Below are 27,446 nucleotides of genomic sequence, written 5' to 3' on the forward strand. Positions count from 1 at the left end.
GAATGGAGAATGCTGGCCACTCTGACTGGTCTAGTTCATCATATCCACACAGGAAAATTAGAGATAACTTTCTTTAGATGTTAGACATATTTTGAAGATTTGGTCAGGTACGGTCATCTCAAGGAAATAAGAGGACACTGTTCAAATGATCTCTGTGAACCCCTGGTGCAATGGTTGCTTTGTTTCCTCTTTCTTCCATAGGCACTAAAAGCTTCCCATGTGCCATTCCCCAGTTACTTACCACAATTGTCAGAATGCCTCCATTCTATGACTGGAAATGGTGAAAACCTATGGAGTAGACCCCTCCCGGATTGTGCTCTTTGGAGACAGTCTAGGAGGTGGTGTTGTGGCCAATGTCAACCAGGCATTGTTGGGCAGAAAAGACCTTCCCTGGATAAAGGCTCAAGTCTTGATTTACCCAGTTCTCCAGAACATCAATTCAACAGATTCCAAATGTTCCATTCCTTAACAGGGACTTGATGGTTTGAGTGTGTAAATTTCTTGTCAATGACTTATCATGGCAAGATGCCATGTTACAAGGAGCTTGTATTCCTGCTGATGCTTGGGGTAAAAACAGGAAGTGGCTGAGCTCTGATAACTTTCCCAAAAGATTCAGAAATAAAAACACTTGGCAATCTGCATCTCCTGGGCCTTTCAGTGAGGCTGCATATCTGGAAACCAAACACATTTTAATGTAGAAAGTCCTCCCCATGTAGCAGACAATGCGATTTTTTGCTCAGCTCCCTGAAGCCTTTCTGGTGACTTGTGATGAAGGTGTTCTTCATGATGATGCCATACTCTATTGGAAGCTCCTGGAAGGCCATGGGATCCCCATGACCTGGTACCATTTAAAAGACAGCTTTCATGGATGCTTAATTTAATTTGATAAGAAATCTTTTTCTTTCCTCTGCTGTTACAATATTATGAATGCTGTAGTTAGTTACATAAAGAACATATGAAGGTTGGTGCTGTGACTCAGTGATAAAGCATTTGCCCAGCACACATAAAGGCCTGGGTTCAATTTTCAGCAGTACACAAAACTGAATCAATGAAGCAGCACTTTCAATAAAAGCAATTCACAAATAAAAAGGAAACATAGTGTATGACACTAACCCTAGGATCACGAATGAGGAGGCTTGTCCACCTGCATATTGAAGGAAATCCACTGGTCTATTTCTCCTCAATACCAACGCTGTACAGTGGTGTTCCTGGCAACATCCTCAACTACTATTGTTCATAGACTGAACATGAAAGGAAAAAATACCTTGAACATTTTCTTCAAGTTTTGGTTCATACATGTGTTCAGAATAAATGCCACAATTTGCTGATTGGTGAAACCATGCTCCTAATGAAAAATTATTGGAACTGCTCCCTCTTTTTCTCCTCCCAGAAGATAAATCACTATTCTTGACTTCATGGTCACTGGTCACCGTCCAACTCACATTATCAACAGTGGCTTGAGGAATTCATTTTCAGAGATACTTTCATGATCTAGTGATGTTCTGGGCTTGTCTACAAGAAGTTTTCAGAAGAGTTTTGTAGGGACAGCAAGAGAGGAGGAGTAAAAGTAAAGGTGGGCTTTGTAAAGGAATGTGAGGAGAAAGGAACAGTATTGCAGTGTTGGTGGGGATGTAAACTAGCACAGCCACTCTGAATGGTTGTTTGGAGGTTCCTCAAGAAACTAAACATAGAACCTCATTTTGACTCAGCCATACTACTCCTGGGTATCTATTCAGAACATTACAAGCCAGGATTCAGTTAAGACACTTGCCATATTCATGTTTATTGCTGCACTATTCACTAGAGCCAAGTTGTGGAAACAGCTTAAATGCCCTATAATAGATGAGTGGATCAAAAAATATGGTACATATACACAATGGAATTTTACTTATCCATTAGAAAGAATACGTTTATGTCATTTACAGGGAAATGGATGGACCTAGGACAAATCATGGTAGGTGAGGTAAGCCAAGCTCAGAGAGACAAATTGAGCATGTTTTCTCTCATATATGGAAGACAGACCTGAGACAGGACTGGACATGGAAACTATACAAAATTCTAGGAGGATACTGGTAGGGGAGAAACACAAAGGCTTAACTCCTCTGAACATTTAAAATACTATTTATAAAAAGGAATTCCAGGAAATAGAAATATGGGTGCTTGTGTTGTTGTTTTTGGTGGTGGCATTTCCTTTTGCTTTTGGGCCTTTTTTGCTCATTGTAGGGGGCTCAAGAGGAGAAGCATTGAAAAAGGGAGGAAGGATGGATGAATGCAATTATGCTCTACACAATGTGGAAAATAACATATACAACTTGTGGGTAGGTACAGGATGGAGAAACTGGGAGAAAACAAAGGAAAGAGTGACATTGTCCAAGACAGAAACATACTCATTACCAGACTTATGGAGAGCCCAACTGAAGACTCTTTTCTTCCAATGAACAACTGGAGGTCGCCTGTTTAAAGGGATATAAACTTAAATGGACCTGGCGCTATGATTTCTAGCACATAACAAAGGTGACAGATTCTTTCTCACCATAAACTTACTTCATGCTTTTCCTTTGTGTGCTTTCTGCCTGCAAGTGACCATGGAATCTAATCAGAGCTGATTTAAAGTCCACTCTACTGGTCATTGCCTTCCTTTAACAAGCTTTACACACAAATTCTGTTTCAGATACTCAGTCCCCTGTCAAACCATAGTCATTAAAAATTAAAATTTTACCCATGTTATTGTCAGCTAGAAGACCTACTGCAGAATCCAAAAATTCACTGCATAGCTGAAGACAGGAGAAATTTTCACAGTGAATAATTGCACTGCAAAAACCCATATGTTGACCCCAAGTCCAATGCAGCAGGTAATCATGCAGAGTGAGCTGTGGAAGTCTTGGCAGCTTAAGAAGGTATCGGTGAACTCTCTCACCTACTGACCATGGTGCATTATACATTGCTGAGTGGTTCCTGGGCCCAACTTTCCCATACTGTGACCTATAAACATCTAAAAAGAGGGTGGTTGGCTCAGATTCTCATCTAGACAGGCTCTAGGAAGGTTACAACCCTGGCACCTTTCGCTGGGAAAAGTCTGTGTTTCATCACCACCTTGACATTAAGAGATGGGTATGCAGTGAGAAAATGGATTCTGGAAAAGGATGATAACCTCTGGGGAAATGGAGAAACTTGTAAAGGTACATTAAGTGATTTGTGGCTCTTTTCTGTGTTGTGAAACCAGAAGTTAATAGATCATCTTTGTGCTGAGTGAGACTAGATGAAGAAGAGCACAGTGGGTTTGTGGGAAAAGCAGACATACTCCAGTTTCTACTGTGCAGTCTCAACTCAACAGCCTGGTTTGTTCAGTGTCAGAATCAGCTTCACAATCACTTTTTATTTTCTCTATCTTCATGCTATGACTTCCAGGGATTTGATGATGTAAAATAAATGGCCTCGTCCAGGGCTAGCCAGTTTCAATAAATTGTCAATTACTAGTTTCTCAGCACACTTTTCACATTCAAATCAAATGACAGAGCCCACACTCTCAGTCACTTCTTTTATAGGGTTTGCCTGTGCCATTCCATTACTGAAGTCCACAAATACCACAGAGTCAAGTTTTGAACAAGCAGGGAAAGTTCTTTGCTTCTCGGTTGCCAAAAAGATTCCAACCAACCCATTTTGAGCCTGGAGACCCAGCTTTGTCTTTGTATTCCCGTGGACCCATAATAAACAGCTATTTTAAAGTGGATGTGTGTGTGTGTGTGTGTGTGTGTGTGTGTGTGTGTGTGTGTGAGTCATGGGGCTTGAACTCAGTGCCTGGGCACTGTCTTTGAGCATTTTTACTTAAGACTAGCATTCTACTACTTGATCCACAACTCCACTTCTAAGGTTGTAGGTAGTTAATTGGAGATCAGAGTCTCGTGGACTTTTTGTCTCTAATTTTATTTATTTGTGTGATGTTTTCTCTATATATCATGTTTATTAAAGGCATGTTTTGTTAAATTTTTCAAAGCACCAGCTTTTTGTTTTGTTGATTTTTTAAAAACTTATTTTAGTCTCGAATTCATTTATTTGTGAGCTACTTTTTGTTATTGCTCTTTGTCTACTGGTTTTAGGTCTGGCTTATTTCTCTTTTCCCCTAAGAAAAGAGATACAGCTCAAGCTATATCATTGAATAATTATTTTGAGATATCTCCAGTTTGTTGGTGTAGACACTCATAGCTATGAACTTTCCTCTGGATACTGTGTTTACTGTGTCCTAGAGAAACTGGTACTTCAAGTGTTTATTTATATTGAGTTGCAGAAGTGTTTGAATTTCCCTTCTTATGCCTTTGATGACAGTGATCATAAGGGAATACATTGTTCCGTTTCCATGTATTTGAGTATTTTGTGTAATGGCTCTTGCTGTTGAGCTCTGTTTATTTCTTTGTAGTATAACAGAATGGAGGGACCAATTTGGATATTCCTGAATTTGCAGAGTTTTCCTTGGTGACCTAGGTAGGCTCTATTTTGAAGACTGTTACATTTTGTCTTGCTGCCATCAAAAATGCATATCATGATGCTACGGGGTGCAATATTCTGTAGATGTCTGCTAGGTAGGTCCTATTTAACTCTGATGTTTCTTTGCTGTGTTTTTGCCAGAGTGATCTATCCTTCGGTGATGACGGTGTGTTGAAAACTCCAACCATCACTGTGTTTAAACTGTGTGCGTATTTAGGTCAACTAGTGCGTGACTTGTGAAGTTGAGATTACCAGCATTTGGTACATAGATGTTAAGGATTGTTCTGTCCTTCTGACAGAGAGTTCCTTTTCTTAATATGTCCTTATTCTCTTCTAGTAAGCTTTAGGTTGAAACCTGACTTTCCAAATACTAGTATTTCTACTCTGACTATGTATGGGAGGTATTTACTTGGAAGATTTTGTTCCAGAGTTTAATTTTGAGTATGCATTTGTATTTGTCATTTTTGTTTGTCTCCTATAGACAGTAGATGGATGCAGGTTGCCTTTTGATCCAAATAGCCAATCTATATCTTTGCTGTTGTTGTTGTTTCTGGGTCTTGAACTCAAGATCTAAGTGCTGAACTTTTCTGCTCAGCCTGGCACTCTACCACTTGAGTCACAGTTCCACTCCCAGCTGTTTTGATGATTAATTGAAGGTAAGAAACTTAGGGACTTTGCTTCCCAGGCTGGCTTTGAACTGTGATAATCAGATCTCATCTTCCTACCTATTTGTGGTTGTGTCTCTTCAGTACGTCCTATGTTTATCTCTGAGATAAACATATCTGGGAGAATTGTTTTCACCTGTGTCTATTGTGTTTCATATTGATCTTCTGACCACCTTTTAACTTGAACGCTATTTTTCGTTGTCTAGTGTCTATTTCCCAAGTATGTAAACTGCCTTGGGTACAAAGCTGACAATGGTTTCAATCTTAATTAGTACCCTAAAGTGCTCAATTCAGTTTAAAATTAACAAGATTATTTGTAAATAAATTAATTATTATTGAGGATTTTTTTGCCAATCCTGGGACTTGAACTCAAGGTCTAGACACTCCCCAAGAGCTTCTTTTGCTCAAGGCTACCACTCTTCCACTTGAGCCACAGCATCCCTTCCCACTTTTTCTGTTTTTGTGGTACTGAGGAATCAGACCTGGGGCTACATGCATTCTAGGCAAGCACTCTAACACTAAGGCACATTCCCAGCCCCTACTATTGCATTTTATCATTACAATTATTTTTCTTCTAGCCTAAAATCTTTCAAAATTTATATATGTTTTATTGTAAAAATATTATAAAGAGGGATTACATTTACATGAGTAAGATAATGAGTACATTTCCTTTCTAGCTTTGTTACCTCCGCCTTTGTTTTTCACCTACCATCCTTCCCTGCCCACTCCTTAACCCCTCCCCCCAACTTGTAAAGCTTGTTTTCAACAGTCTCTATTACATCTCACTGTTACAATGGGTCAACCTGTATCCTTATTTCAGCATTTTGTTATTTCCCTTCCCCTCCCCAAATTAGAAAATTGTATATACAAGATGCAGGGAACCGGAATCAAATACAGTGAAAACAGTGGTTATACCATGGGGGAAGAACATACAAAAGAAACAAAAAAAATCACATAGTACATTACAAATACATTAAAAACAATAGCAAGAAAGAAAAAAAAACACTTGTGTCCCTATCTTAGGGTTCATTTCACTTAATATTTTATATATTATTAGAAATTTTAACCTCTGCAGCATTTAGTCCACACACAGTGGGATAAGTGAGTCTGATAAGTATTTTTTGGTGAAACTTAGATTCTATTCTTAACCAGTCCCAGGTAATCCCTGCTTAAAACTGTTTCTATCTGTCTTCATATTGCTTCAACTGGGAATAAGGAGTGATCTAGGTATCATAGTTCAAAGTCAGCCTTGAAAGAAAAATCCTTGTGAGAATCTTATCTTGAACTAACAAGCAAAATGCTGGAAATAGTGCTATGGTCAATGTGGTAGAGTGATAGCCTTCATCAAATGAGCTCAGGAACTGTGCCCAGGCGCTGAGTTCAATCCCTGTGACTGACAAAAGAAATGCTAACCAGGACAAGGCATCCCAGAAAAAAGCACCTAGGCTCCAGGACAATGGAGTCACTTTGTCTCACCATCTCAAAATTAACTAGAGTAAGGAGATCAAAAGAATATAGTTAACAAGCATGCCTATTGAATGATCATACCTGCTTTTCTTCTAAATGGATATGAATCTATAGTGATTCTTAGATTTAGGATGTTTGCTTTGGCACCTTCCTGGATCTCCCATCCCTATAGTCTAGACATCTATAGTCCAAATACAGGTAATGATCAAGGCATCCTACTGATACTTTAACCACCCCAATCTAGCCCCAGCTTCTGACTGCTTAGTATTAACCACTCAACTATGCTCTCCTCTTCCTAGTTGCCAATGTCAATCAATCAGAAGTTGTTAGGGACATTTTCCACAAACTGCAGGACAACCTGGGATGCAAGAGACAGGAAGTAGCCAAGTCATCCAGTTTTTTTTCTTTTCCATACTTCCTTCTGCCATTTGTGGGCCCAATAATCCTGATTATACTGACAATATCTGTAGGTCCATGTGTGGTCAAATATCTTTCTGATTTCTTCTGGCAACACAAGCAAACTTTCATATCCCAGAGATTGACAGAGGTCCTCATGTCTGCAGGATACCTACCCCCTAACAGAGATGATACTGGGCCCACAGAACTCTAGCCCCTCAACAAAGAAGAGGCCTAACCAACATATGACCTAGTGGTATACCAATGCTCAAAATGACTCCCTCAAGTCATCAGGAAATAGCCTGAAAAGACAACCATCAACTTCTTTCCCAATCTCTCTCAATCTCTCTCTCCCCCCTCCCTTTTTTTAATCAGTCATAGGGCTTGAACTCTGGGCCTGGGCATTGTTCCTAAGCTCTTCACCTCAGGGTGAGTGCTCTACCACTGGAGTCACAATGCCACTTTTGGATTTCTGGTAGTTAATTGGAGATAAGAGTCTCACAGACTTTTCTTCCCATACTGGCTGTGAACCATGATCCTCAGAACACAACCCCCTGAGTAGCTAGGATTACAGGCATGAGCCACTGGTGCCCAGATCCAGTCCAAAGTTTTTAATCTATCCAAAGACCCTATATGAAGGACTTCCCTCTTCCCTCTTGGTCCAATCTTCTTATGTATCTAAACATGGAATATGAGGGCTTGACCCCTACCCTATTATAGTAGATATGTGCTGATTGCTTGATGCAGGCAGCACAATCCACCTGAGCCTGGCTGTAAGCATTCCATTGTTGGTCCACTTCCCTGAACCTAATGGCTTTTTCAATAACCTCTCTCTCCTTGTTCAGACCCCATAAAAGATTAACTCCAACCCTACCTCCTTGCACAACCTCAGATCCTGTGGGAAGGTTGTTGCCCCTCATTGTTCTTCAATAAGCAGTCCTAGTCTGTTGAGAATGAGGCTGGCTTTTGCCTTTTTCCCATTTTTTCCCCAAACACTTACCTGCTTCAATCAAGACACTACAGCTGAGGAACAGCCATGATTGGAGTCACTGGATGATTAATTGGAGGCTCATCTACAGTCATTCACCTGGCAGTCTGCACATCACATATAGTGAAACACATCATGTTTTCTTTCATGCCCTTTATGGTGAATTGGACCTCTGCAGTGTCCCATGGGAGCAGCACTACCTCTGTTTACTATCTGGGTAGGGGTTGCAGGCCCAGTGCTTCCCACAGGGTCATCCTTGCCATAGTTAGCTCCTGTTGAGGTCAGAGAACCATGTGGAATCTGCCAGTTTCCCAGTTATCTATCTGCAATTACACTTTCCAACACAAAAGTCACAAAATACATGCGTCTTTGGATCAAGGAGCCTACTGAGAAACAGATTGTAAGACATCTGACCTCAGTTCACCCCTATTTGACTGGGAGGAACCACATAACATTGTAGGTCACCTGATTTATTGTTAATTCAGAACCCATGTCTAGTAAGTCATGGAAAATATATAGGGCAGGTTCAATTTGGTAAAAGCTACAAATCCTTTTAGCCAAATGTTGCATGGAGAATTGCAATATATACCTGAAATATAGATGAAAAGTTGCTTTTTTCCCAGAAGATCTGGCCTCTTTTTAAATTGAGGCCCCTGGACTGTGCACTAACTTAAGATATGAAAAGGATGAGAAGCCATGGATTTCCACTGTTATGACTCAAGTTAGGGGTTTGGTTATTGTCAATCATGCTGCTCTATAGTAGAGCAGACATGTATTTAATTCTTGGGACAGACACCATGCTACATAAGCAATTTTTTCTGTGAGCAAAAGCATTCTTGTTGCTGGAACATATCTGTTCTCCTCCTGTGTATGTATGTCTTCCTTGTTTGTCATAGTTAAATGCATGCCTTGTATTTTGCTCATCTTTGATTTCACTGGCCCATTGAAGTCAGAAAACCTATATCAATATAATTAGTCAGAATTTGCCTGTCCATAATGCAAACCAGAGAGTTTTGAAAGCATGCTGGCCAAGTTCTTGCTGATGTATTTTTCAAGAGAAGGGTAAGAATAGCTGAGGTTTAGGATGTCTAATTTGCAGAAGATAAATTCAGTCCAGTATGTTCCCTCTTTTTAGCATTTGGAGTCTGTTTGGCACAAAGTGCAAAAAAAAACCCTCTCTAATATGACATCTTTATAAATAAAGATCAGTACTGATTCAAGTCTTCAACTACTGACAAAGAAGCTATTACTCTCCCCACTCTACCCCCACTTATCAGAAAAACAAGTACAATACATCTGGTTCTCTAGCATGAACAACACAAAGATGTATTTCTGTGTAGACTGTTGTTTTATTTGAGCCTCCATAGTGAAAATACTTAAAATGCACTCTTTTGAATACTTACTACCACAACCCTGTACACTCTTTATGATGACAAAGAAACCTACTCCTACTTGTAGTGCTCAAGATGTTTTTGATATATGTAATCAATGTTTTGTAATTCCTTTGATCTGTAGAAGAGTTTCTGTGTAACTGTAACAGTGCTACATTCTCCATGAAACAAGATTTATGAGTCTCATGATAAAAGTGGTGAGTTTACTTGGAGCAGTAAAATTGATTTCTGGGACATCTTCCCAAGAAGTTTTTGAGCGCTCACAGGCATGAGAGACCAATATCCTATGAAACAGAAAAGGTAAGCTACATTAATCAGCAAGATATTATCCTATTGACCTTGAGGCTCAATGTTTCAATGTTTTCTAAATTTAAATGTACAACCCCACTTTTTGGTGCGTGTGCCATTTCTTGGGCTTAAACTCAGGGCCTGGGTGCTGTCCCTGAGCTTTTTTGCTCAGGCCTAGCACAATACCACTTGAACTACCGTTCTACTTTGGGCTTTTTTGGTAATAAATTGATAAGAGTGTTACAGAATTTTCTGCTTTTGCTGGCTTTGAACTAAGATCCTCAGATGTTAGGCTCCCGAGTTGGTAGGTGTGCTGGTGTGAGACACTGGCACCTGGCAAGAGCCCATGTTTTATACTTCAGAATAATCCCCTTATGACTTAAGAATTGCACATTAAAACCCAAGGACATAACCGAACCAATCCTCACAACCATATTATAGTCTATCACCTGCGTGATTTCTTGCAGTAATTCTGTATCAATGGTGACCAAGATGGAAGCAGACAGCACACAGAAATTTGAACAGAGAAAGTGAATATAAAGAACATTTTAGTTACAACAGAAGATTGGAAAGGTAGGTTTCTGGCTGAAATACATAACAAAACAAACAAGAAAAAGCTCTAAGGAACAGAGGAAGCTCAGATGTAAGGAATAGCCACCATTGGCGTAGAACCTGGCTTCATTAATGGGAATGTGACTATGGCCCTGCAGAGCATGAGCATAGAAGTGCTGTGTTTGGAATCTACTCTCAGGAATGCAAGAGGAAGTCTTCCTTGAGTCACTTCCTTGGTCACATGTAAAGAATACATAAGACACTAGGGTCAGACAGGACCAGAGAGCACCTGTGAGTGACATGAACAGATAGCTAGTCCTTTGACCATCAGCATCTACTTCATTGGCTTCTACTTCCTCAGTGTATGTTTAGGGCCTCTAGATATTTCTTAGAATTGGGAAACAGAAGGAGAAAAACAAACAGTTTTGGTTTGCAAATAGACCCGCAACAACATTTGTGTACCACTTGAGGGTAGATGGGTGCAACAAAATAGACTAATCAGGGGTGACCATGAAGACAATCACAGAGAAGGGAAAGACATCAGTGGGATTGTGGGACTGCAATCTGGTTCTTTTGTTTCCAAGTATCAGAGTTGTGTCTTAGTATATCTCTGTCCCTGGTGGATGCTACATAAGTAAGTATTTTAACAATTTGATGGACTCCTGTCAAACCATTTTATCAACAATGACCAGAACCTTGACTGTGATCTTAGGCTCAGTTGATTCTCCTTTGGCAGTGGAGGAAAGGATTTCCCTGAATAGTCTACATATTTTCCCTTTCTTTTTTTGTACATAGCTTTATTGGGTATTCTTGCATTCCTAAATATTTTTTTCTTTGAAAAGAATGTATCTGACCTTATGTTAAATTGGAAATCATTTAAGTTTCCCTTACTTCAAGTTCATCACTTTAGTTCATTTACTGATTGACTAAGTAATACCCCACAGCAAACCCAACTACAGAGACTACTCTTCAATCGAATACAGCTTTTCTATCCATTGCCCAGCCATGAAGTGGTTCCAGGAATCTGTTGTTTTCCTCAGTGCTGTACCCAGTTGTTTGGGCTCATTTTCAAGTGTATCTAAAAGGTGCGATGGTAAAGGAGGTCATCATAATAGTAGGAGGATAGGATAGAGCAACGGCGATCACATAGTGATAACCATAAAACAGAAGGGGATGGGAAAGGTCAGGGAAAGATATTATTTTATAATATACACCCCGTGACCTACTTTCTCCAAATAAGACCCAACTATTAGCACTTCTAAATAATGCCATCAGGTTATTAATCTAACAGCAGTTGTGATGCCTTAAATCAGAGCCTTCTTAATCCAATTACCTCTCAATTATTGCAACAACCAATTGTGGCACAAGCACTGAGCCCATGCACTTTTGTGGATACTTTATAGCCAAACCATAAGGTTTGGAGGACACTGAGGACTCATAGAACAAGAAGGTCCAGGGGAATACCAGAGAATTAAGGCAGTCATACTTACCATTGTTTCTTTTTGTTTCTTCTTCAGGAGGCTCAAAAAGAAAGGAAACATTCTTAGCATGTCTTGTGCTTCTCCATGAGGATATAAATTAAGGAACTGGGCTCTTCTTTAAAAAAGAGGAATTAAGGAAGAAATTGCTCCTTGATTACAGTATCACATAAATCAGAAAATGGAGAGGTAGAGTGCTAGGATATCTAAGTGTGCAGACAATTGGAAGATGATTAAAAAAATCCAACATCCTATTTTGCTGACATTAATGGATATTCTTGTTTTTCCAGTGGATGATTCCCAGCTGAAGATAAAAATATGGTGTTTGTTGCTGGGGATTGAACCAAGAACCTCATGCATGCATGCATTCTATTCTTGAGCAACACCATAATGAATGGGTTTATTACTAGACAATTTGAGATTCAGTAAAGCCACTGGTTCAATAGATGATTTCCATTGAAAACAACTTTTTCTTCACAGTTCCCCTGAGGGTGGCATTCGTATCTGGGACAGGCACCAACAGTGAAGCACAACTGCTCAAGAGGCAGAAAGATAGGAGGTAACATGCACAGAATTTTATATGGTGTGTTTATAGGAAGACAAAGCAAGGCTAAGTCACCTGATTTACAACTCAGTGTCTGAAATGATTTCAGTGTGTACTAGGGCAAAAGTGTTCCCTTGGTTGTCTAATCCCTGGTCATTGTTGAGTCATGGCAGGTGGACAGTGGCTTAGCACTGAGAAGCCAAGAATGTTGGTGGTTGAGGGTGTGGGTTCTGCACTTCTTGGATTATGTATGAAAAGTGTACTCATAGGTAAGCTGTTTGCGGTCTCTCAAACCTAGGAATTGCTGTCCCTTTTGGATCAGCAAGGCCATACATGTCAAAACACGAGTATAAAAAAACAGGTCACTAATATAAAGACTAATTGTGAGGTTAGTTTTTAGTTTAGCATACCAGGGAATTGAGGAGGAAGAGCAAGACTGGGTAAGGGTGATTGTTCTTCCTCTTTTACCATGCAACCTTGGTATCTCTGATTTTCCAACTGAGCGGAGAGACGAAGGGCTCCTGATGGGACTTACTCAATGTTTTCCCAATCTCTTAGCCGCCTGGCCATGACTTAGCAACATCTTGCATAAGTCTCTTTACCACTACCTGTCCTTCTTCTAACCAGATTGGAGAATACTAGGGTTGTGTGATAATACACAGACTTGACCTTGAACAAGGGGTCAGGGCTCTGCACATACTGGGCTAGGACTTGTCCAGGGCAGGATCTGATGCAAACTCTTTTCTGTTTTACTCAATGTGCCAAAAACTTTATAGTGGTGATTCAGACTTTGCAAGATATAAAATGCCTGGCACTTTGGGCAAGAGATCATCTTAAGACCTTCTCCAGGTGGCAGGAGTTCCTCAGCCCATTCTGAAGGGAGAAGGACGCTATGATTGCTTCATTGGTGGTCCTTCTCACTGTGGTGTGCATCATGGTTCTGGGGTTCAGCTTGTGGACTCTTCTAGAAAATTTTCTGACTATTGATGTTCCTCCTGCCATTGGCCACACTGTGAAGTTTCGGATTATGCACTGCGTGGCCCAACTGATAAAAACTTGGGTAAAGTTGTTTTTTAATTATTGTATCAGGCAACAGGAATGAGAAATGGGAAGACATTTTACAAAAAGCCACACGGTCTAAAAGTACAGGCCAGTGTGCTTTGGTCAGTGAAAATATGCCAGACTTTTTGCTCTGGGCTCATTGTAGAAAGACAAAGGCAAATACAGTGGCATACAAATGGGCTTTGATTCTCTTCTGTGTCCACTTGCCCACAGAAAGTAAACAGAAGAAACTCATGAAAGAATCTGTGGCCTTTTTGAGTTAGATAATGAGTTGGTATAGTGCATGGTGGCCCTGCCTGTGCAGGACAGTCCATACCAGACTGGGTAAAACATATCCGGTTACTCATCCATAAGAAAAGAGCCTTTAGGTGGGTGAATGAGTCTCCAGTATATGTACAGGTCTTAGAGTCTGTGGCTGTTAATCTGTTTTGGAAGATTGGAACCTGCAGTTATGAACCACAGTAATGACTGAAAAATCTCCAAGGCAAGGCTTTGCTGCCTGTGAAATATTACTCTTTCTTAAAAATGGGGAGGATAAAAATGTTATCAGTAATCTAATAGCACGTATCTTGGAGCTTTGAAATGTAGACAAGGCAGAAAGAAACAAGACTAATGTATGATATTAATACTTTACTATTTTAATGTGGCAATATTTGTGCTAGAACTCAAGGTCTCACTCCTTCACTCAGCTTTCTTGTTCATGTCTGGTACTCTAGCTCACGAGCTGCACCATTTTACTGTTTAATTAAAGAAGAAAGAACTCTCCTAGATTTTCCTGCTTATGCAGGATTCCAGTCATGATTTTTTGAATCTCAGTCTCTTCAGTAATTAAGATTAGAAGCATAATCATCCAGTGCCCAATGAATATTAATCATGAGAATAATGGCTTTCCTTGGGTTTCCTGTTTCTCGGTTCTCAGAACTCTTGACCAGCTTCAATATCCATAAACTGTAGGAGAAATTGATGAACTCATCTCCATATGGGAGCTGTGTGCATGCTGATTTCTGAGACTGGTTTCAAAATGGCTCATAGAGCTCATTGAAGGAACTGAGTCATCAAAACAGATGACTCAACTTTGTCTCCAACTCTCCTCCAGGGGTGTATACTTGAGAAGCTAAGAATTTGCTCAATGGCCAGATTCTGTCAATTTCTACAAGATCTTGTGCCAATAAGGAAGGACCCCAGAGTGGTGGTGACCAACCTGCGATTTGGGACAATCAGCGTGAGGCTGTTCCAGCCGAAGGCAATGTCCTCTTGCCCTCTTCGAGGCGTCATCTTCTACCATGGAGGGGCTGCAGTTATGGGCAGTCTGGGTAAAGAGCTTTCCTGTGGTGTGTGGTCATGGAGGAAGGGCCTCATTACCCATCAGCCTCATCTAGCTATCCAGTGACCCCTGGGAGGGGCCAATTCTAGCAGTCAATGAAGCTTAGTGCAGCTCAACCAATTAGGGGCGAGAAACACATCATCAATGGGGTTGCAGGTTCCTGGCAGTGTTCAATTTTATTATGTCACTCTGCTCATTTTTGTTTAGCTACTGGAGTATTATTCAGGAAATTAATTCCTAATTCAAAAAATTGTAGTAGTTTTCTTGTTCTTAGGGAAAATGCTATGGAAGTTTTCCATGAAGAACAGTCCTGGAAATGTTTCAAAGTTTCAAGAATTACATTAAGGTCTTTGAGGTACTTGGAATTAATATTAGTAGAGTGAGAAATGAGCTAATTTCAGTATTCTGAATGTGGATATTCAGTCCCCCCACTACTATTTGTTGGTGAGACACTTTTTTCTCCAATGTGTCTTTTGGTCTCTTTTCTGAAAAGTCAGTTGGTTCTTGGTGTATGGATCTGTTTCTGGGTCTTTTAAATCAGTTCTATTTTTCTGCATATCTGTTTTTGTGCCAGTACTATGTTGTTTTTGTTACGATGGCTCTTGAGTATAGTTTGAAGTCTGGTATCATGATACCTCAATAATAATAATAATAAATAGTATTTTTGCTCAAGATTTCTTTCTATATTCAGGGCCTTTTGTGTTTCCATATAATTTTTAGAATTACTTTATTCTATCACTATAAAAATAATATTGGGATTTTGATGAATCAAAGTTGTAGCTTAGTTTTGGTAGTATGGATATTCTTTTGATATCAATCTTAACAATCCAAGAACACGGAAGTTCTTTTCATCATCTAGTGTCTTGTTAAAACTTTAATTTCTTCATTTGAGGGTTTATAGTTTTTTTTGTAGCAGTTCTTCACCTCGTTGGTTAGCTATATTCCTAGGTTTTTATTTTTTCCCACTATTTTGAATGCAGCTGTTTTCCTATTTGCCTCTCATCCTAATTCTCCTAATATTGTTGGTGTACAAAAAACTAATGATTTGATATGATTTTACACCTTGCTTCATTGTCAAAGCCTTTATGAGTCCTAGGATAGAATTCTGGGATAGAATCTTTAGATTCTTTTAGGTATAGGATCCTATCATCTGCCAATATGGATGACTTCTTTGACTATATTGATTATTATATGTATATATCTATATCAATCAATCTGTGAATGCATTTGTTCATCAAACAATTAGTCTATAGTTCTGTCTGTCTGTCTGTCTGTCTCTCTTTTGTGTCCTGGTTTGGTTTTAGAACAAGTGTTATGCCAGGTTCATAGAACGAATTTGATAACGTTTTTCCTATTGTGTTTTATGGAAACTTTAAGGAGTGTTAGCATTGATGTTGGTTCTTAAAGGTCTTTTAGAATTTAACTGTCAGAATTTGGGTTTATCTTTGTTCTTCGTTGTTTCATTGCTCGTTATAGATCTATTTAGAGTTACATTTCCTCTTGGCCCAGTTTTGGTTAGTTTAGTTTATCTAGACATGCATCAATTTCCAGATTTTCTAGCTTATATGAGTATGTCAACATATTCCTATATGGTCTTTTGAATGTTTTTAATGATATCCTCATTTTATCTCTAATTTTATGTGAGTCATATCCCGTCTATTTTTTTTAATTGTGAAAATACTGTACAGAGGGGTTACAAGCACATGGGCAAGGTAATGAGTACATTTCTTATCAAACATTGTTGCCTTCTCCTTTGTTTCCTCTTACCATCCCTTCCTATCTCCCCCCATCCCCTCCTCCATACCAAAGTTGTAAAGTTTGTTTTTCAACATGACGTCTTGTACATCTCACTGTTGCAATGGGTCCACCTGTATCCCTATTTAAACGATTTGTTTTATCCCTTCCCCTTCACAAATTATACCAACATCAAATACAGAAAACAGGAGTTATAACTTGGGGGAGGGACATACAAAGCAACAAAGAAACCATTTTATAAATAGTTAGAAACAATAGCAAGAAAGAAAAAACCATTTGAGTCCTTATCTTGGGGCTCATTTTGCTTAACATCAACTTATCTGACCATTTCTACTTGTCTCAGACATATTATCCCATGTATTTTTACTCATGTTGGCAGAGGATTAACTAATTTAAAAACTATTTTTTTTTTGTTGGTTGTGTGGCTTGAACTCTGGCTTGGGCACTATCCTTCCATTCTTCAGCTCAAGGCAAGTGCTCTACCACTTGAGCCACAGTGTGGCTTCCTTAAAAACTGGTGTCCCACGGGGCACAATGTCCGGGACAGAAATGAGGAAGAGAATACCCACATGTGAATATCCATGTGACCTCAAGAAGAGAGACAAAGGAGGGATAAAATGCTTAAGGAGACTGAGAAAAACCTGAACCACACTGTATGGTTCAGACATCAGGACTATTAGACAACTTTTGGTCAGAGTCCCAGGCCTTAGCCACTAGCTTGTGGCCTCATGTTTTGAGTCTTTTTTCTTCTCTACAATGTATGCATAGGAAGAGAGGATTTAATTTTTTCTCTCTCTATTTACTTCAGAATGATGAGATTAAGAGAAACATAAAACACAGAATTTCAGTAGCTTTGTGGTAAAAAATTAAAGTACACATTTCCTTGGCTCAAATGTCACTGCTTGGCTTTTGTCATCCCTTTCAAAATGATTTTATAGGGTAGAGGTGAAGGGTGCCAGTAGCTCTCACCTATAATCCTAGGTAGAAGATGCTTTTTATAGTCATAATATGAGGATTAAATAGGAAAAGCACTGAAATAATCATCAAAGTGCTAGGAATTTACAAGTGCTCAGTCTAAGTAGCTTGTTAGTAGTGTGTTTATTAAGTTCCCAAAGGAAAACATTAAGTTCTGTTAAACAATTAGAGATACAAAGATTGGAAAGATTGCTTTTATCCAACTAAGAGATAAAGAACTGAAGACTGAGCTCATTGGTGAACTGTTTGCCTAGTGTTTAGAAGCTGTGGCCTTGATCCTAAGAACTACTAAAAAATAACATGAACAATAATGTGACAGACACTAGTGATATTAAAGGAGTTTTCTTGTTCCAGCTTTTAAACATCAAATATTGTATATTAACAACAACAGTATTCCTCCTAATTCCACCTTTGTCCTAACTTGCCAGCTGGGATTAATGTGAGCACATGTTTAGAAACAGCAAGCCAAAACAAAGCAGTAGCCTATGTCATGACCTTTCAGAATATGAGATCAGGAGGTTTCATATCCAAAATTCCTTGAACAAATGTTTACTACTCTAGATGGTGGACAACAAGAGGTGGATGGTTGTGGTCTCTTCTCACAAGGATCCTTCAGTTTGTGGGTTGGGACACATCTGCATAATCTCATCCATGCAATACAATCTGAGGCAGTGTAGAGCAGGAGAGAGAGGGTTTTACAGTGAAATACCTATGAGTAAGATTTGGAGGATGATGGCTTTCTAAAGATCATGACACCTGGGATTATAGAGGAAAGACAATTCGGTGCCATCTAACTAGAGGGTATGTTGAAAGTCTCCCAGGCAAAAATAGCAGGTAGGAATGAGCCAAGAATGTGTGTGGAAAGTATTGTTGCAGAGGTCAGATATGGTGCTAACCTGTTCAACAAGAAGTGCCTTTCAAGGTATTCAGCACCAAGGAGCTCATCCATCCTGGAGTTGAAGTGTTCTCAGATGCTTTCCACACATGAAGGAAAATCTAGGCCCACTAGGTGGTTTGAGCTACTGTCTTTTGACTCAAGCAGGTCAAGAAATTTCCAGAGTGTCCTTTGGGGAGCCTTCATGTAGTGAATGCATTGGCTTATCCTACTTGGGACAAGAACAAATGCACTCAAGAAAGACACATTGAACTGTTGATGAAGCCATCCACATGGCCTGGTCAATCTATCCTACCACTTCCTCCTTGATCTAGTACTTGGCTTCAGTGTGTCTTACACTGTAAATGAGACTGAGTGAAGCTCATCGATTAGCATGGATAGTTTCTCTCAGTTGGTTGGTGGTTTGACTGCAGAGTGAAGCTCTTTCTGGTTCACGAGTTAAGAACATATTGTCTCCTAGTCACTGAAAAATTGTGGGAAGCCTCTTTAGATTTCCACATGTCTCAGTTTCCCCTTTGGTAAATGAAAATTGATAATTGTACTTGTACTTGAATGGTTTGATAACTATAAGAATGTTAATCCATTTGGACCAACACCAGCACATTTTAGAGATCTAATGAGTCCTGGCTGTTATTTTGAATATTACCTTCCCCTCACACTGTTCTCCCTAAGATGAAGATATATCCCCAAAGTGAGGTCCCTTGAGGAAAGAATTCAATGTAACCACCAATGAATCTAGTCATGCAATTGATATCCTGGGACTCTTTCACAAAGATTGAGACACTGGCTTGTAGAAGGTTTACAGAGGAGTTTAGGAAACTCTCTTAGCCCTGAGCCATCACTGAACCTTCCAGAGCCTATAACACATATACCTAATTGATCACATTACTCTATTCCATGGAGCATAAACACAAGAAAAGTATCCCTCGTCACCAGAACTCCAGGTGTGCCATGCTGACTGTTGACACAGAGGAAGGACTGTCTTTTCCACCTCCCCTGGATAGAGCCCAACACAGAGCAATGGAGCCAGTGAACTTAGGATCAGGTGTTCAGGACAATTGGCTGAGTTTTCTCCACTTATCCCCAAACTGGGTTTCCACCTTGGCAAAATCATTCCCATCCTAGTCTTTTTCCCTGTTGCTTTAACAATACCACATAGTAGATGATTTATACAGAATAGAAGCTTATTTTTCTTATAGTCCTATCACCACAGAGAGCCTTGTGGTTGCATTGTCCCTTAGCCAATAGGCCACTGTCTTGTTGTTTCCAAGGGAGTAAACCCAGGCAAATTTTCCATTAGGAATCTTATCTCCAACAGGGGAATATACTGGAGAAGCTGGGAATTTGCTCCATGTTCCACTTTATCCAGTTGATGGAAAACCTACTACCCATAAAGAAGGACCCTAAAGTGATGGTGACCAACCTGCAATTTGGGACAATCCCTGTGAGGTTATTCCAGCCCAAGACAGCATCGCCCAGCCTTCGGAGAGGAATCATCTTCTATCATGGCGGAGGCTCAGTGATGGGCAGCCTGGGTAAGGGCGTTCCCCCTGGTATGCGTTAGGAAAAGAAGGCCCTCGCTAATCCTTCAGTCCTGCCAAACTGTATTGAGGACTTGGGGTGGGTGAAGTGAAGTAGCATTGGAGTTTGGTGTAGGAGGTCAGATAGAGGTTGAGGGTCAGGACCATCCACAGAGTTAGTTGTAGCCTTTCTGGAAATATTCTGTAAGCAATGGTATCCTCGTCCATGTGAGGGCAGTGATGTGGCAGTGGGGCTGCCAAGCTCCTGGCTGTGACTGTTCTTCTCCTTCCCACTCATAACCTCAGTCCTGACATAAAAGTTTCACATGAATGCAAAATGCATCTGTTTCTCTCATCTGTGGTGGATAACCATCATCTGAGTCCATTTTTTCTTAAGCCTTGTAATTTCAAATTAGGAGTTTTATCCACATCTTATGAATAGATATCACAGTTTGTTAGTGCAGGTCTTCCTTTATTATGTCTCTGACATGGTCAATTGCATCATTTTGAGCTTGTCATATCATTGGCCTCCAGCTCTGTGCAATGGAGATGCACAGGATTGCTTCGCCTTGACTTCTATCTTTGTTTATTTCTAAGCATTAAAAGATGTCTTCATCTTTGACAAGGCATAACTGACAAGTCCTCAATCTTTCTTCATATATCAATTGTCCTTTCCAACAGTGGCCTCTTTGAACATCTTACCTAAAGAACTCTCATTGTAGCTCCGAGGTCAGAGGCTGTTCCCTAGTATTTCTCCTTGACATGTATCTTCTATGTTACATGTCCTGTGGCACTTGTCCCCATCTGAGCTCATGTAAGTAAGTGTATCACAGTGTCTTTCCTGTTCAGTTTATATCTGACCTCACTAATATTGGGGAAACCAAAAGTGCAGGGTTGACCCCTGTTGTGTTTTTGTCAATTTCCTCAGTGTCTTTTCTATTGTTTATAAATTATTAATTTTGATTTTTGTAAGAACTACATCAAATTGTATTTATTTGGAAGACAGAATTTCTTATGGCCTAATTTACCCCATTTTTTTTGGGGGTCCGGTCATGGCACCTGAACTCTGGGCCTGGGCACTGTCCCTCAGCTCTTCAGCTCAAGGCTAGTTCTCTACCACTTGAGCCACAGCACCATTTCTGGCTTTTTTGTTTTTGCTTATGTGATGCTGAGGAATAGAACCCAGGGCCTTGAGCATGCAAGGCAAAATTTACCCCATTCTTGTCCGATGTTAGTCTTCCTACCACAGTAAGCACTCCCAACAACTCCTTTTCAATACTGCAATTGCCTGGTTTGATTTAGAAAATCCTGGTGCCCAATTTCCACCTGAGGTCCTAACTCAATTGGTTGTGGCACTGCCAGCTGTGCATGTCCAAAGACTTTTTATTGCATCAATGGGGACAATGAGGGCAAGGCCAGACTCAGTAGGAGGTTATGTTGTCAGGTCTGTGCTCAGCACTGTGTTAAGATGCACTGTGCCACTAACATGAAAGTATCTTCCACCTAGAACTTTAGATGAACTCGCTTCTCATTAAAATGTTTCATTGTGAATCATTCATGTCTTAGTATAAATATATGAAATTATTAATTTTCCTGAGAATGTCATCCAAACTCCTTAGTGTTGGCTTTGCCCATTTTAGAGCTCTTATTGTGCCTGGACCTCAGTTTTCCACACTGCAAGTTTGTGAATTGTAAACCATAAGTCCCAATTTTGACTTGAGTTTTGACACTGACTAGATTGTGGAGGGATGTAAGTTTGCCCAGGTAGAGGAGGCAGTGGTTTCTTAAGAGGAGGCAAATGTAGGAACTGAGTGAAGATATCAACCCTCGAGCCTCATTGGCAGTGTTATTTCTGGCACAGTAGTGGGAAGCTATAAACTTTCTTTATGGACCATTCTGGGTCTTTTCTTTTTTTGCAGATTCTTACCATAACCTGTGCAATGTTCTGGCCAGGGAGACAGACTCAGTGCTGATGGCAGTGGGGTAAGTGGCCCAGGAAAGAGGCTTATCTATAGTGATGGAGAAGGTAAGGGTGAGTCCCGAGTAATTGTAGACATATATTGTGGGTTCACATTGGAAAAGACATCCTGTATTATTCTCACAGACACAGGCATCACAATGTCCTAAACAGCAAAGCCTGGAATGATGCCCATCATTACAGAATGCAGAGTTTAGAGGTCATAAATACTACCTGGCATAACTACCCTTAATCCTGTCCGTATTGTTCCATTTCTGTCATGGAGTCAAATGCCTGAGATAAACAATACGCATGAGATAAGATTTATCTAAACTCATGGATTCAGAGGGTCAGTCCATGGTCAGCTTGTTCCATTGCTGTGCACCTGTGATGAATCAGAACATCAGTCAAGGCAATGGGAAGACATACAGAGGAAAGTTGTCTCATGGCAGCTGGGAAGCAAAGACAGAAAAAATGGCCTGGGAAAAGGAAACCTTTCAAACATACATCCCAGTGACCTATTTCCTCCAGCTTGGCTTGAACTTGGCACTACTCCCGTACTTCCATCACACTGACTCTTTCCTTGGTGAAGTCAGAATAGTTGTTATCCAATTGCATGTCAATGATTGAATTCACCAACGGTGCAACATGAGCAACTGAACCCATGAGCCTTTTGGGGATACTTCATGTCCAAACCATAAGAATCTACCATGGCACCAAGAGCACAGAGCCATTTCATAAGACAGAAGGCACCTCGTATTTCTCCAGGAATCTCTAAGGCTTCATCGTTCCAATACTGTTCTCAAGTTCTAATCTCATATCTCTTCTGAGACTCAAGGCAAATTATGAGCTGTGAATCTCTGTAAACTGAAGAGGAAGTTAAATGTTTTTATTGATCAATTGCACTGAATATACATCTCCATTTCCAAAGGAAGAATGGAGACACATCAGAGCAAGACCAAAACACATCTGGGAAAACATTAAATCCTGTAAATTCATGTCCACCGTTCAGGGCAAATGATGATGTTATGTGGTCTCTAAGAGTCTTACATAATACTACTGTAGCCTTTCATGCTGCAGCCAACTCAGCTGCTCTTGAGATGGCTTTGATCACAATTTCAATTTTATTCAGCAGAAATTACAATTTTACTGTTCTTTGATGGCATCCTCAACTTTCATGGATCTCCATAGGTTTTATGCTCACACCTTCACCCATCAATCCCCTTTTAGGGATTGCCTGCAGGGGCTCTAGCACTGCCATTATTGGCTACATTTCCAGGTTTCCCTCTAATATCTAGGTGTAAGTTATCTGGCACTTTAACCATTACTATTGCAATCATTACCATATGGATGATGCCAATAGCTGTCTACTAGTAGCTCAGGAGGTAGCTGGGCCCCTGTGTGCCACTGTTGCAGTTTTTTCCTATTGCATGTGTTGTGGATCACTGTGAAATGAATCCAACAGACAGAACTTTCCAGGAGGCCCTATGCAAGCAGTGTGGCCTAGTGGTGAGCTTTTGTCAAGGGAAAGTCTTTCAAATGAGTATAAACTTATATGACTCAGAGCCTAAGAATTGTGAGGTCTGGTTACTTCCTGAGATATCCTCATGACACCTGTTCTATTGGTCTTAAAAGAAATATTAATTTCATTGAATGGGCAATTCTCTTTAGCAACCACATTCAGCTCTTCCATAATGTTCAATACACTAGAGTTTCTTTTTTAAAAAGTCTAATTGGGGCTGGCAAGGTGGCTCAGTGGTAGAGCACTTGCCTTGCATGCATGAGGTCCTGGGTTCGATTCCTCAGCACCACTTAAGCAAAAAGAAAAAAGCCAGAAGTGGCTCTGTGGCTCAAGTGGTAGTGTGCTAGCCTTGAGCTGAAGAGCTGAGGGAGAGTGCCCAGGCCCAGAGTTCAGACCCCATGACCGGACCTCCCCCCCAAAAAAAAAAAGTCTAGTTGCAAAATTGTTCCTCATCTTCACTATCAATCTGGATAAAAGGACCCAGAAATAACTATATCACAGCTTATAAGATGAACTACCTTGGGCCTGGGAAGATGGTTCAGTGGTAGAGTGTTTCCTTGCATGCATGAGGCCCTGGGTTTGATTCCTCAGCAGAAAAAGCCAGAAGTGGTGCTGTGGCTCAAGTGATAGAGTGCTTGCCTTGAGCTGAAGAGCTGAGAGACAGTGCCCAGGCACAGAGTTCAGGCCCCATGACTGACAAAAGAAAGACAAAAAATATGAACTGCCTGAAATTTCCTTCACCACATAAATTAGTCAAACAATTTCAAACTCAAAGTCTCAAGGCATGTTCAAATATAGACAGCTTCTCTGTCATCATGTAACGTGAATAACATTTAGTCCAAGTTCCAATAGAATCATGCTTCCATCTGAGACCTCATGAGTACTTCCAGAATTCTTGGTCATTACCAGCATACATTTCAAATGTTTCCAACTTCCTTCCACAAACTGGTTCCAAAGTCTTCCTAACCACGTTGTGAGGTAGTAACAGAAACTTCACTTTTCTGGTATTTTTCTTCCCTGTGATACCTGAGGGAAGAACATTTTAAGAGAGGAGGAATTTATTTTGTCTCGTGGTTGAGAAATATTAGTCCATGAGCATTTTGCTCCATTGCTGTGAGTTGGGGTAAGACTAAAGACGGTGGCATGAGGAGAGCCAAATTGTTTAATCAAATGAGGAAAACTAAAGCAGAGTGAGATAAAAAGGAATCAGGGACAAAATTACCTTCAAAGGATTAGATTATCTTCTAATTAAGCCTGCCTCCAATCACCACCCAATGATGACAAGAGATTATGAATCCATCAGAGGGTTTAACTTATTAATGAAGTCACAGCCCTCAATATGGTATCATATCTCAAAGATTTCACCCACCAGCTGGGAACCACGATTGAAGCAAATGTGCCATTTGGGGATACTTGTATCCAAGATATAAAAGTGACTGAGATACACATTGGTCTCCTGAAAGGAATTTAGTTAACAAACTACAAAGGCATATCCATTCTTAGAAGAGGTAGGAATGGAGATGATAGGGTGGCAGTATTGATCATGAAAGTTCTGATCAAGGTCTGGTTTGTTGTTGAGTTGATGGTTCCTCATACTTATTGCAATTAAAATATTTACTTATGTACCTACCAATTTAAGCCAGGCAGGTATTGATGGAGAGTGAAGCTGAAAATCCAAGTCTGGTTTATTGCAAAGCAATGGAAATTTGAGTAAGGAAAAGGGCAGAAGGCCATGATCTGTATAATTATAGTTCTTCCACCAAGAGATAACAAAACATTAACAGGACACAGTTTGCAGAAGCAAGTGAGAAAAATGAAATCTTCTTGTTGTTTTCTGCCTCAACTGCTGAACTCATTTCATCTTGGGGGCCTCTAGGCTGGGTATGGTATAGCAATGTAATTTACAGAACTTAGCATCTCTGGTCCTTTCTGAGAACAATGAGGAAGACAGCATTTGGTATTTGGTAACTTCCACTTTTTGGCTGCCCTGGTATCTGATCTTCCATTAGTGAAATGCAAATCTCCAAAAGTCTTAGAGACAATGAAGATCCTGTGAAAAGGGTGCACAGAAAGGGGTGCAGAAATAAATTCATTTGTTTCCTGTCCAGAATTTCTCGAGTAATATTATGTCAGACACTTGCAGAGGTAAATCTTGTTCCTAGGTCACTCATTATGCAGGCAATCAAATGGGTGCAATGGGCAATGATTGGAAGGAAATGAATGAGAGTTGCTTAAATGCAAGAAGATTTTCTTCAACTCTCACTTTCCCTCTATTCCTTCCTTTTTTCTCCCCTCTGTTCCCGCTACTTGTCTCCTCTCCTCTATTTTGTCCTCTCCTCAGATTCTCTGGCTAAACAACTTTACCTTGATCTCTTTACCTTAATTGAATCATACTGTTATGTTCTACACAATTTTGCAGACACTGTGGTAAGATGGGGTCTGGTGATGAGACAGAGAATAACAGGAAAGTTTCAATTTCTCTCATTTCCTTCTTTAAATGGTGTCACTCGAATGTTTCATGATCTCTTGGTGTAAGAACTGGAAATGTAGAGATAAGTCCTCTCTGCCACTATCTTCACTCAAATCCCCATTCGTGTCCTAAGGATCAGATTTAACTGTCTTTTTTATGTTTTTTTTAATTGTAAAAATACTGTACAGAGGTATTTAACTGTCTTTTGCTTCCCAAAGCATTGCTGTTTTTCTGCTTCCAAACAAATGCTGTTCTATTTGAAAAACCTTGTTGGGAACTTATTCATCTCTGGAAGCAGAATATGGGTTTTGTTGGAAATTGTCCAACTGTAGACAGATTATTCACATCCACACATAAACATGGAGATAAGAATCCTTAGTTGTTGGTCAAAATCTTGGGATTTGATCAGGTATGACTCATGCAAATGGTGGGGAGGGGTGTAGAAGACAAGATTCAAGGGGCCTTCATTGACCTCTGGGTTTACCTGTGTACCCTTTCCTCCCTAGATACCGCAAGTGTCCTGACTACCATTACCCCATCATTTTCTGTGATTGTCTGAATGCCTCCATCCACTTCCTGAAGTCACTGAAATTCTATGGAGTGGACCCCTCCCGGGTTGTGCTCTGTGGAGACAGCATTGGAGGTACCATAGTGGCCAGCATGACCCAGACTTTGATTGGCAGACCAGATCTTCCCCACATCCGAGCTCAGATCCTGATTTATTCATTTTTCCAGGTCATTAATCTACAGTTACCTTCATTTCAGCAGAACAAAAATATTCCATTGCTCACCAGAAATTTGATGTTGATGATTATGTGTAAATATCTGGCTATTGATCTGTCTTGGAAAGATGCTCTATTGACTGGTGCTTGTATTCCTGTGGATGTTTGGGAGAAGTACAGGAAGTGGCTGAGCTCTGACAACCTTCCTGAAAGGTTCAGGAAGAAAGACAACCAACAACTCAAATTTCCTGCTCCTTTTAATGAAGCTGCCTATCTGGAAACCAAATGTATCTTTGATAGGGAACATAAACCCCTTCTAGCAGATGATGATATTTTTGCTCAACTTCCTGAAGCTTTCATCGTGACCTGTGAGTGGGACATCCTCCGAGATGATGGCCTGCTGTACAAAAAGCGCCTGGAAGACCAGGGGGTCCCTGTGACCTGGCACCATGTGGAGGATGGGTTTCATGGATGCATAAATTTCTTTGATAAGAAGATTTTCTCTTTCCCCTGCTCCCTGGAAATTGTAAATGCTGTAATCAGTTACATAAAGGAAGTCTGAAAGGAACTTTGCATTCTAACAAGGGTTAGGTAGGTGGCCTGGCCTTCCTTATCATCTCTGACTTTCACTGAATGTGTGCATGCATGCGTGCGTGCGTGCGTGCGTGCGTGTGTGTGTGTGTGTAAATTCTGATTCAGTGCATTTCCCAAGGACAGACAAGGCAGAAACAAAGATCAACTGGCTTCTTATTCCTGAAAATCCATTCTGTTACTTTTGAATATCAAGAATATTACAGCAATGTTCTCCACTATTCTCATTCAGGTTAAATAAATGTCAAAATGATATATACCTTTCAGAGGGTAAAGTAGGGCACAGATATGGACAAAGGATATAGAAATGCAGGAGTGGTACTCAATAGACAGTATGTTGAAAATGAACTATACACTTGTGGGTGGGGATGGGATGGAAAAACTTGGAGAGGGCAAGAGAAG

The 27,446-nt window shown here is 40.2% G+C and overlaps 1 protein-coding gene and 1 pseudogene across 1 annotated transcript; both read left to right on the forward strand.

The window, feature by feature from the left end:
• The first annotated feature begins 208 nt into the window (after positions 1 to 208).
• On the forward strand, positions 209 to 698 carry LOC105997495 (annotated as a pseudogene).
• Positions 699 to 13,143: 12,445 nt separating this feature from the next.
• LOC105998904 (arylacetamide deacetylase-like 4) lies at positions 13,144 to 27,015 on the forward strand. The gene is made up of 4 exons (XM_013033746.1): positions 13,144 to 13,311; positions 14,410 to 14,626; positions 21,702 to 21,765; positions 26,238 to 27,015. The coding sequence occupies exons 1-4, from the start codon at positions 13,144 to 13,146 to the stop codon at positions 27,013 to 27,015; spliced, it is 1,227 nt and encodes a 408-aa protein (XP_012889200.1).
• Positions 27,016 to 27,446: the final 431 nt, after the last annotated feature.

The sequence above is a fragment of the Dipodomys ordii genome, unplaced genomic scaffold (assembly GCF_000151885.1).
Source record: "Dipodomys ordii isolate 6190 unplaced genomic scaffold, Dord_2.0 Scaffold6, whole genome shotgun sequence".
NCBI lineage: Eukaryota > Metazoa > Chordata > Mammalia > Rodentia > Heteromyidae > Dipodomys > Dipodomys ordii.